At 36.4% G+C, this 12,810-nt stretch overlaps 1 protein-coding gene across 1 annotated transcript; it reads right to left on the bottom strand.

Moving 5' to 3' along the window:
- Positions 1 to 1,995: 1,995 nt before the first annotated feature.
- Positions 1,996 to 12,558, bottom strand: LOC129800910 (toll-like receptor 7). Its single transcript, XM_055845647.1, has one exon. The coding sequence runs from the start codon at positions 11,671 to 11,673 to the stop codon at positions 7,756 to 7,758; it is 3,918 nt and encodes a 1,305-aa protein (XP_055701622.1). The 5' UTR covers positions 11,674 to 12,558; the 3' UTR covers positions 1,996 to 7,755.
- Between the last annotated feature and the right edge of the window lie 252 nt (positions 12,559 to 12,810).

Below are 12,810 nucleotides of genomic sequence, written 5' to 3'. Positions count from 1 at the left end.
TCCACCTATCCTCTACCCACTTGCAAAAAAAATAATTAGTTTTCTTTCAGATACTATCTTGAGATACTTTGACTACGATGTAGAGCAGAGGTGTGCAAGAACCGTTTGAAACCGAACAAACGTTAAATGAAACTTGTACGTCAATGGTCAAAGCGCTACCAGAACAAACTTATTTTGACGTTTATTCGGTTTCAACGGTTCTTGTACACCCCTGATGTAGAGCTTTTTTGTCTCCCAAAATCATGCACGATAGCTAATTTTTTAATAAATCACTTTAAAAAAAAATACACTCGATTTTTTCTATATTCCTTAATGAATTTTACCCCTGGTCCTTTTCAGAAAATGTAAAACATACGACCTACACTGAGTGAGAGAAATCCGAAAAAGTCAAAATAACATTCCGGAAATGTTAATTTTACTCTGCAGTATTGATCCGAAATCGGTGTAAATATTACCCTTTTTAGGTGTATTAGGGGTTAAAGGTACCCTTTTTTCATGTTGATTTTACCCTCAAAAGGTGTAAAATTAACATTAAAAACTGTTGATATATTTTTACACCCGAAAAGTGTTAAAGTTATGACGAAAAAAAGTTAATCGTAGCCTCTTTTTTTTCTCAATGTGCTATTAAAATATACTCCGCGAAATTCGAATATGCGAACTTCAGGAAGTAAACTTCATATAAAGGGAGCATATCAGAATTTCGCTGAATGCGTATATATTACAATGAATCAGATTTATTAAGGAGTAGGAAGAAATACGAAATATTAATATGAAACTTTTGTCATCCGAGATTTCAGAGCCTCGCCCTATATTCTTTAAGTAATAAACTATTTTCTGTAGTTAGAGTCAATTATAAAAACTCACAATACGAATAAAAAATAAAAATAAAAAAAATTTTACTTTTCGAAGTTCGTGTAACTCCTTAATCCTTAGCGTGTTTTCTCACTTATATCACTTTGGTGTTCCATGTGCGCCTTATGCATATGTTCTTTTTTCATATGAACGGCTCATTGTGCTCCCACACATTCAAATAGCCCACCAAGCAGATTCGATACCTCACTATTCCCTGAGTGATATTTTAAAAAACACTTTCAATCCTCATCCCCAGGATTCTATATTAAACCCCTCAGCTAAACCCCCAACGCTACTCCATTATTATTTGTGTGCGAATGCGGCAAATGCTCAACCATTGAGAATCATGTGATATGAATTTATTTACCATTTCACTGTACGTGATAGCAATGTATGTTAAAACTCTTCATGCACACAGGCTCCGATGGTCATTTTCATCAATTAAAATTCAACATAATCAAATTAACACTTGAGAGACTGCGCTCTTCAGCTATTTCCCATAAATGTGCTCATACAAAGGCACTTTTGTACCCATTGTTCACATACAACCACCTCAAATTAGCTACCCAATAAAATTACACCCACAAATTGAGATATGATTTCATCAAATAATAAATTATCATTTGATTTGATTTGTATGCAAAATAGAGCTGAGTATTTTATTTCACAATATATTGGGTGGAGTATAAAAGTCGAGTGTTTTATATTTTAAATTTTTTAGAAATAAACACCGCCAGGCTTCAGTTTTCAATTAGATAACGATAGGTTTTCAATGGAGAGTTTATGTTGCACAGTAAAAACTAACAAGATGACGGGAAAAAAAGCATTCTGTCATGCAGAAATTTTCCACGTGAATTTTTCATATTCTCTCGTGGTATAATATAATTTACTATGTCATCCATAAATTTTCCGCATCTCTTACTAAATAAACTAGCCACAATATTGAAGCTGGAATAATATTTGTGTTTTGTCAGCAGTGTATAAAAATGTGGGTACCATTGCAGCAACAAACCCCCTTTTTGCAGCGAACCACCACATAAAAAAAAATCACAAGAAACAGCAGAAATTTCCATCAAAACAGAGGATGTGAAGTGGCATAAAATGCCCAGGAGCCAGGATGTTGAATATAAGAAAAATCATATCTTGATTTCAGATATACCGTAAATATATTTTAATGTATAATGTCGTAAAAAAAATTAGAGACAATAAAGGAGACTTGAGTAATTTAATATGTATAATGAGTAAATTCTTACAATGTCTTGTTTGAAAGTTTCAATTAAAAACTATAAGAGATTCCTAAATAATTTCTCTTTCATCTCTTTATTTAATTTCTTTCTTTCTTCTTCCAATTCTATTTCATTATCTATATTACATTATGAATTATTTTCTTCTTTTATCTATTTACAGGTAATTTAGGAAAGCCTTTATACACAATTTTATACACATTTTCCTCAATCATCAAATCATTCCCGTAAAATTCTCTTATTCTTTCACTTTAGCTCACATTCTCCATCAACATTCACCACATTTATTAAAAGTAATGTCTAATGAAATGTAATTTATCAGTCAATTGAATATGTCACATCTTGCTTTTCTTATGCATTTTCTGTTTTAATTCACTTTTTTCTTGTTTTTATTTTTTTGGATAATTCAATTAGTTACATTTTTTTTTATTTCTTTAATACTATTACACTGTTTTTTTTTTTATTTTTTCACATTTAACATGGAGTAATTCTCTTCCATTGAATATCGGCACAGTTAATTGGTTCACTTAGTATCTATTTTGGAGAAATATTCATTTTATAATGTATTTTCCTGGAAAATATTATGAAATAAATATTGCAGACATATTTAACAGAGCAACAAAGTAACAAAAAAAAAAGAAAATATTTCATCTCATCCATCAATTAAGCAAAATTACTGAAAACTGATATGTATGTAATTGTATAGCTATATATCCAGCGCATCCGAAGGGAAAATCATCGCAAACGAATATATTTTCATACATTTTAAATTTATTTTCTTTAATGAAAATCATAAATTTTGGTAATGGGTGCTTCGTATAATTTCAGTATAAACGATCTCTGAGTTTTAGTAAGTTGCAAAAAGCAAAGTTTCAAACATATTTTGCTAATATACTCATTAAAGATTTACGGTTTCCCTATTTTGTTTTATATTTTATCAAAAAAAGTTATAAAAAGAGAAATTGCACTGTTTGTGAAATAAAACCAATAAATGAAGTAGGTATATATTTGTTGTAAATCACACATATGTACAACAACTGAAATATCCAAGGGACAATGAGGCAGTACCATACAGCTACGTTAACGACTTTTTTTACGAAATTAATATAAACTGTATTTAAACTTATCTCAACTGAACTTGGTTGTTTTACATTTTTTGGCTATCTGAAAATACATAAATCATTTTTCTGTTTATTAGACATAATGTATATATTGTATAAAATCATACTCTTGAAACTACCCGGTCCGTCCCTATAGAATTTTAACTTTACCCCGTTATGTAATTTTTGTTTAAAATGTTCTGGTTTTTTCGGCATTAAGTCATTTTTTTTTTGCAATAAAATTTTACTTCATATTTTCCCATACTCACAGCAGAAATATTATGCAAAACAAATCCAATGATTATCATAGTTACAAGGCGCTTTTAAAGTTCCTCACAATATCCGCATAGAACTTATTCACATAAAATTCTCCTGTTGCACTCATTCCATTTATTATGCTTTAAGAATGAGTGAAATGAGGAAGTCTTGTAACTTTTGATTAAATTTTGATACTTGCATCCCTTTTACCATAATTTAAACTGGACAGAATAAAACAATTCTCTGTTTAACAAATAAAAACTTTGCCCATACGGAGTATAGTAAAAATTTCATGGAGTTTCTTTTTTGTGTGCAATAAAGGGTGAGAATGAAATGGTAATGTTGTGTTTCCACCATTTTTAATTATAAAGAAACTTTTGCATAATTCGAATTTTGCTTTTTACAATCTCACCTAACTTTTTCACAATATTAGCTTAACCCTTTCAGGACGATTGGATCATCTATAGCAAGTCTTTACTTATGCATTATATTTTTTATTATGCTACATATTTCAAGGATCACCAAATCCAAGAAAATATTTCTATCAATTTTAGGTTATCGTTGTAAAGTTTCACTAAAGTTTAAAGACTGAAAACCATGAATTTCTTTAACTGGATAAATTTCGGCAAATAGTGCAAAAATTTGAAAATTAATGTCTGGATTTTATAATTAAATTTAACGTGTGGATAATCTTCATACTGATCTGCCACATATCAGATCGTTGGGTGCTAGAATTAAACAGAATCTTAAGAACAGTAGATCACACAGAACAGAATATTCGTCGTAAAGAAATTTTTTAAGATAAATTAAAAATCTTTTAATTTCCCAAAAATAATAAAAAAATGTTTTTTTTTTATTATTTTGAAATATTAAGGAAACATGGAGCAAATTGTACAAAACCGAAAAATTCAAAATACTATATCTGCCAAGATTAGCATGGAATAAGGACACAAATTTTTGTCATTAATTTTTTCAATCCAATTGGGGAAAAATGGCATAGGGAGAAGTGGAGCACCTTTGAAATTGGGATTTTTCACCTATTTTTTTAAATAAAATTGAGCCTTATTGTGAAATAATTTAGCTGCACAAACAGATTGAGAAACTAAATTACATTATGATATGGCTCAGTTCCACTTAAACATAGGAGAAAAAAATCTTAATTTCAAAAGTGCCCGACTTCCCCTATGCTTTAAACTAACATTTATTTAGCGCACTTTTTATCCATTTCGCTTTTTCTGTCTGTCCTGCATAAGGGAATTTTTGAATAAAAATTCTTTTCAGAAAATTATTTGAAAATCATATTTCTAAATATTTTCAAAAAACTTAAGTCAAATGGATATATCTTGTAGATAGTGGATAGAAAAATAAACCTTGCTTGATTTTTTCTATTTAATTCTTCACGACGGACGTTTAAATTAATGAGAAAAATCAAGAAAGGTCTAATTTTCCGGCCACTGTCTGCTACATCCCATTACACGGAAATTTCCTACAAGTTATTTCTTTCATTTGCAAGAGCTTGAAATGAACACTGAGAGAAATCCGAAAAAGTTAAAGTAACATTCCAAAAATGTTAATTTTACCCTGCAGTATCGCAATCGGTGTAAATAGTATGCTTTTAAGGTGTATTAGGGATTAAAGTTACCCTTTTTCGTGTTAATTTCACCCTTGGAAAGGTGTAAAATTAACATTAAAAATGTTGATATATTTTTACACCTAAAAAGTGTTAAAGTTATGAGGAAAAAGAGTTAATCGCACCCCCGTTTTTTTCTCAGTGAAACAAATCGAAATATTAAAAATAACAACAAATCTATCACAATTTGCCTTAAAATGTTAAAAATTCGCAAAACCAATTTTTAAAAATGGCTCGAAGAACACCTTTCTTTTCGAGGTAAAAGATAAATTTCCCGAAAGAACATTCTGATTAGAAATCTCTCTAACCTGCTGAGAAATTGTAAAAACATGAAAGATCCGTTTTGTTACAACTTGCCCCAGACATCCCTAAGCTCTAAATTATTAAGCCGGTCTTTGAAAGCTAATTTGTATTTTCTAATTACAATGTTTTTCTTTGTAAATGTGTTCAACTTCTTTGAATTTTCAGTTTAGAAAATAGTATACTTGACAATCTCCAATAAAAATGTGTACATTTTTTTTACTTGTCAAGAAGTCCTATATTAAAAGTCATTAATTACGACATTAAATATTCAGCTTTCTTTTAAAAGCTTTTCTTTGATGAACTGACTTGTTGAATTCCTATTTGCCCTGAAAGCCCTGAAAGGGTTAATTAAGATAAACAGAAAGGATATTTTTAATGAAACCCTTTAGTAACTTCAAATCATTTTCTCACAGCATTAAAAGATTTAATATTATAGAGAAACAAAAAAAATGGTAGGTTATTAAATATTTATTCACTGAAAAGGAAATTAAGTCAAAATATGATATTTTCAGTGGAAATAGAGTGTTGGAATGATTGCAATGCGGTAAGGTAAATTTTTAAAAAGTTTGCTATAATGTGATAAAATCAATATAAATTTTTTTGGCGCAGATGAATTTAATTAGAACAAAAAGTTAAGAGGGTTTCACAGCATGATCGTATTCAATAAATAAAACAAAATCAGAAAAATTCAATTATTTTTATCGTTAAAAATATTTTTTCATAAATTATTTGAAATATGAATGATTGTACTATGACAAGTATTGAAAATAAAAGAGTTGGAATTACTGAACTCTTTTAAATAATGAATCAAATTGAATGGAAAATATCCAGTTTGCTCTCTTTGCGCCATCATCAGTGAACCACATTAGGCCCTGTTCGCATTCATCATACCGTGGATAAAGCCCTGCATACGTACCAAATGGCACCCTCATCTAGCACATTAATGGAATATTAATGCAAACACCAAAATTTATTATTGATTTCCTGTCTGAATTAAATACACAAATCTCATAGATTATGTATGCAAATGTTATACATGCAAGTGTTTTTCCCATTTACACTTCTTGTATTAATCCATCCCTACGGCACGACCTCGATTTTCCCATCATTCAAGTAAAATACCTTTCTCGCATTTTCTCTCAAATGCTTCATCTATGTTGTAATTATTTCACTGCTGATGGTTGTGACTTCTTTCAAATGCAATACTTTTGTGAATGATTCTATCTCTGAGATTGGCTCAAAATTGATATGTTGCGTAAGATTTTAATATCATAGCAAATACATAATATCGGTATTATTGTAATGTCTCACACAATTCACTTTTATGTGCTTTGTCTTATTTCTCGCCGACATTCATTAATTTCATTCTCAAACATACACAATTGATTTTTTTCTTAAATTTCGTACTTTATCTAAATTAAAAATTAAACCCCTTGTCGTATCCCGCGCTAGTATCCCCATCCCAATTTGATAAAGAATGGAAAAATAAGGAGGAAATAATAAGAATTTATTTATCACAATTATTAATTCCTTTTTTCCTTCGGTACAAATAAATTAATTTAAATTACAGTATAATGTTCTTCGTGTTCTTGTTCTCTATAAATATATTGGTTTTTCTTTCTTACACCATCCTCAGTATCTTTTTTTCTTTCATTCTCACTCATTTCAGTTTCTTTCAAAATGCAATTTCTCACGCCTTTTTACCTCTCTCTGCCATTAAGTAATGCTTCTAAATGAAGGTGTTTCAGTGAAATAAGAGCTTTTTTTTACAACAGTGAGTGTCTATGACTTTTTCGTCAATAGACTTCTCTTTTGCTTAATTTTAATTACCACTTTAAATATTTCTTTTTCTCTCTTACAATTTCCCAGTTTGTTTCGGTCTATTATTGTATTAATGAAGGTATAGCTCTCTCATATGTCCAAATTGTCTCGCTATTTACAAAATTACACGTGGAATTGTCGCTCAGAAAAATAGCTATTTAATTCGTTTTACTGTCACGTGCCAAAATTTATGGAACACAAGTTTTTTCTCTAAGAAAATGTATTGGAATCTGTTTTGAAAGATTCTAATCATATTTAAAGGGGTCATTTTTCGAAAGATTTTTGTGAATTTTATAATCAAATCATTGCTCCGTTAATCTTGGCACATGACTGTGCCACTTCCGATTCACAAATTACTGAATACTGAGTCAAAAATTGTCTTTTAGTGCCTTATCAAACTTGTTACATTTTTTTTCACCTGTTGGCATGTCTTTTGTGCTGAGGGTCGCATAGACCATTGAGAAGGTAAAATGTTATATTGAAATGAGCTTCGAAATGAGATTAGTCTTTACCTTGGGCTCTGTCTGAGGAAGCCTTTGGGTGGTCTTCACACGAGATACGCCTGCACCCGGTGATCATGGGGTGGATGATGGCTGTGGTTGCTGCTACTGCGCCACGTAAGTCTATGAACATCCACCACCATATTTTCACGATCGAGCGTGCTGTAGTCGGAGTCGATGCTGGAATAGATGTGCTCTGATGGTGGTCGATGTGACGCCCCATCAGCCCCTGAGTGCATGGCATGGAGAACGCCGTTTGGCAAATGATGTGGATGGTGAAGAAGATTCTTCCGCATCGGTCGCGGACTTGGGGTAGCAGTAGTAGCAGATGAATAGTTGGGATCATCACCATCTGGGCAGTAGGCTGGTGGTGGAGCCGGTCGGAAGACAACACCTGGACTTGCAGGCTGTTTTATTCTCTCATGGTGATCCAGAGTGTAATTATTACCCCGCCTCTGGTTGACACTTTCCGCAGGTAGGGCATACCTAAGTTTTTCTGTAAATTGCTGCTCCAGCCTTTTCACTCGCCGCACACTCGTAGTCTTGAGGTACGGCAAAAGTTCACAATCTGCTGCCGCATCCAGGAACACATCACTCTCCTCCACAATGACCAGTTTATATGGGCGTCCCTTAACGGATTCATGTACCGCATGGCGCACGTCAATGCGACTCCATTCGGTCTGTAGGAAATTGGGACTCAGTACGATGACCACACGACGGGAGGCATGAGCAGCTTCCAGTAGTTGGAGATATGTGGCTTCTTGCACGAGATCACGGTGCTGTACGCATAGTCGCAACCCCGGACGGCCACGTTCGAGTTCTGGTGTCAACTCTCTCGTGACCCATTCACTATCCTTAGTGCTGTGCAATACTAAGGCATCATATAGCTTTTCTGTCTTTTCACATCGCGCCCCAGTCACACGGACGCCGTATTGGGTGAAGAACCACACACGCACGGGTTCGCGGAAGATATAGATGAGAGCCAATAAGAGAATGAGTATGGTCAGTACAGCACACCCAATCATTAATGGAATGTAATTGCTGAACACGTTGTCATTCATCATAGACCCAATGGCATAGAAATCACTGCAGATGGATGTGGCATTGAGGTCGAGTTCACGCTTAACCCCAGTGGGATCAACGCAATAGATGTCCTGTGAATCCTGAATAATTACAGCGTTATCCGCCACAAAAGACGTGAGTTCCTGCAGATTTCGACACTTGCAATTCCACGAATTGCGACCAAGAGTGAGGGAATGAAGGTGCTGAAATTGGGGTGTCTGCAATTGCCATAGGGGGAAAGACACCAGTTGGTTCCCATCGATTCTCAGCACCCGAAGTGCCCTCAATGGTTCAAGTGTGGCATTTGTCACAGTGCGAAGGCGATTATTTTGCAAATACAGCTCACGCAAATTCACCAGATCATCAAATTCACTGCCCTGCAGTGAACGGAGCTGATTGTCTCCGAGATGGAGGATGGTGAGGGCCGACATGCCAGCAAAGGTGCGATTGTGCATGAGGGCGAGATTGGAGTTATTGAGATAGAGCACCTTGAGATTCTTGCGGCCGAGGAATGCGTGATTCTGCAATTCTTCGATATCGGCACCATCTAGGTACAGCTCTGTGGCATCCATTGGCACCTTCTTGAGCAATTCCCGTCCATGGCGTCTACCACCGCCCCCACAGTCCACAACATTGGCATTCCAAGTGGTATCGTGGAAGCAGGTGCAATTGTTGGGGCATGTCATTTCACAGTCACACGCATCGAAGTCACAGCAGTGGCAGAGGGCAAAGCAGTGGGTTTCATAGCGACAGAGGAAGTCCGAGGATGTCAGGGTGGCCACAGATCTGACGGCAGGACCACGTCTCGCATGGGGCATCACACACGCCACATTTGCCAAGTCCATTATTCTGGGGTGTTGGCGTGTCGTGAGGTTGTTGATGCGATACAGCCAGTCCATTGAGCAATCGCACTCCAGTGGATTGCCTCCCAAGTAGAATTCGGGAAGGGGGCGGTTTTCGGGTACAGGTGCCAGTCGAATATTGTGCATCTGCAGTGTGGTCAGAGCATTAGCGTACAGATCTACCCTCGTGAGATTTGTCTTGTCCACAAATGTATTCGGATGGATGGTCTCAATGAGGTTGTTGTTGATAAATAGCAACTCAATAGTATTGGGAATGGACATTGAGCTGATTTCCGTGATGCGATTGTGACTCGCATCGAGGGTCTTGACACGAATCTCCTCCTGGAGTTTGTAGTAATTCCTCAGTGCCTCAATGTAGTTGGCATGAATGTCCAGCCACTTGAGATTCTTCGGAATGAATGCAAAATCGAACCATACAAGATGATTTTCCGACAAATTCAGCCACAGTAGGGATGCAAGGGTGGCAAAGACACCATTGATATCACTGATAAAATTTCTATCTAAACGAATAGCCTCGAGATCGGTATTTCTCTCAAAAGAACCTCTTTCAATGCTCTGTACCCGATTCTTTGCCAAATTGAGCACACTCAACCGTGGTAAATCCCAAAACATACCTCTTGTTATGTTTCCAATCAAATTGTCAATCAGACGTAGACCAGTGAGTTGCACCAAATTGCGAAAGCTACCATTGTAGAAGGATGATATTTGATTTTCACCCAAATCCAATGTACGCAACATTGACAAATTTTGCAGAGCCTGTGGTACTTCCAGCAATTGATTTGAACTAAGGTCCAGCTCCTTGAGATCTGAACAGTTCTTGAATGCATTCACTTCAATCACAGTGATTAAATTGTTGTTGAGTGTCAATTTAGACAACACATACAAGCCATTGAACAGTTTATCGTCGATGGTGTGCAGACGATTCTCGGCAAGATTGAGTGTGTGCAAATTGTACAGTGGCAGAAATGCATTCTCCTCAATGTGTCCAATTGAATTGTTGCGCAAATTCAATATTTGCAGGAAGAACAGCTCCTTGAACGTGCGACTGTCAATACGTGTAAGGGCATTGTGAGCCAAGTTCAGGATGATGAGCCGGATGAGACCAGCGAAGGTGCCATTGCCAATATGATGACTAGTCAAGGAATTTGAACTCAGATCCAACACTAGAAGTTGTTCAAGACGATGAAATGTACCACGTGGTAGTGAATACAGTTCATTGTTTTGCAAATGTATCTCGCGCAGTTCACGCGACCCAGCAAAGACACCCTCAGGCAGAGTTTCCAGGTGGTTGAAACTCACATTGAGCACCTTGAGGGAACTGAGACCAATGAGACACTCACTTGATAATTCTGTGATGTTGTTGTGTTGAAGAAATAGTTGCTGCAATCTTCTCAACTTTGAAACACCCCATCCCTCAGGAATTGCCTGGAGTTCATTGTAACTGGCATCCAGAACATGCAAATCTGCACCACCATTACACTGGGACACAGTGGCAAAGCCAAGATTTTCAGCAGCACGTATTCTATTGGAAGAGAGATTGAGGTGCTGGAGATTGTTGAGAGAGCACAGAACACCATCGAGCAAATTTCGTAGGTTATTGTTACTCAAATCAAGGTGCTGGAGATCCTTGAGGTCCACGAGAGCATCTGGCCGGATGTCGAGTGTTTTGCTGGGTGCCCACGCGTAGTTATTGGTTCGCACTGTCAGTCGTTTAAGATTGGACAAGCCGGCAAAGGCGTGCACTGGCAACTGAAGGAGCTTGCACGACTCCATTGTCAGTTCAGTGAGTGTCTGGAGGCGACCAAAGGCTCGTACGGGCAGCTGGGACTCAAAGAGGAATTGCTCATTGCATATGATATCGAGTCTTGTTGTGCCTTCAGCACCGGCCAGATCTACACCTTGTCGCTCAAGGCGACGTATGGAGCACGTCACGGCGCTCCCGTTTCGATACTCCCACGAGCACTGTGCCACTACATCAGTAGTTCGGCCAAGGAGCACGATAACCACGACAAAACATGCCACAGTCGAATACCGGGGCATCGTGGTGAGGTAAAATCCTTCACTATCGGGATTAACTATTCCCGCCTTCTTTTCCACTTATACTTTTCAAGTTGATTTCTTTATTTGATATGATCTAGATGGGGACTTCCGTTGCAAAATCCTCCTCAATTCATAACTTGCTCACACACAGGTCTCTGTAAGAGACTCATTTTAACTACATATTTCCGGCATTGTACACATTCCCTGACACTTTTCTCATTAACAACCATTGGTTGGTGTCTCTATTTCTCTTTTACTTTTTACTTATTTTGACCACCCAATCTCTTCACGTTCACTCACACATAGTGACACACTAGGGCTCCCTTTTCTTGCCCTCAACTTCTTCCTCACGACGCAACTTTATGTGCCTCTAACTTTTTTTTCTTAATTTAATTAATCTCACATCCGTGCGCACACTTTATAGTGAACACACAATTGCTAAGTAGACAGTAACTCTTTTTCTCTGGGCACAGATCTTAAAACAAAAAATTCCAACAAGAAACACAAACACTATTTAATTACTCTTTCTTTCTTCCGCCATCGACACTTTTGTGGCCTTCTTGCAGTTTGGCAAATATTGAGAGAACAGCGACAAACTTTCGAGAGCACTTTTTTCCCAAAAATTTAAAAATAATGAAGAGTTCCTTTGGGGTGGGTAGACGTAATGAAGAACGAAGAAAAATGGAACGAAATTTCTCCTTGGTTGGTGTATTGATGTGGTGAAAATCACTGATGAATGTCAAATTAAATCCTATAATGTAGTTTAATCACAAGAACTAGTGTTTGTCTTGGGTCACAGATCAACATTTCTACTAAACACAGTCACAGCACTTTGGGACATTGTTGTGTACGCGCGCGAAAAGAGTCTTTCGTTGCAAGAACGATTGAAATACGTCTGCATCGGTAGACGGACAAACTCCAACTGTTGTGACTCGTCGGTGGTTGTTGGAGAAATGCCGAGCTATCCGATAGAATAATTTTTCTGTCGTCGTGCATATGCTCGATGCATGCGTCGTTGTGCCGAAGATAACTTCGGTTTTAGATAAATTCACCTTCGTGTCCTCTAGTACCCCTCAAGCAGCACAATATTCACCACATTCTAAATGCACGTACCACGTATCTTCTCACACTCATTGG

The sequence above is a fragment of the Phlebotomus papatasi genome, chromosome 2 (genome assembly GCF_024763615.1).
Source record: "Phlebotomus papatasi isolate M1 chromosome 2, Ppap_2.1, whole genome shotgun sequence".
Taxonomy (NCBI): Eukaryota; Metazoa; Arthropoda; class Insecta; order Diptera; family Psychodidae; genus Phlebotomus; species Phlebotomus papatasi.
This window is presented reverse-complemented; position numbering and strand designations above follow the sequence as displayed.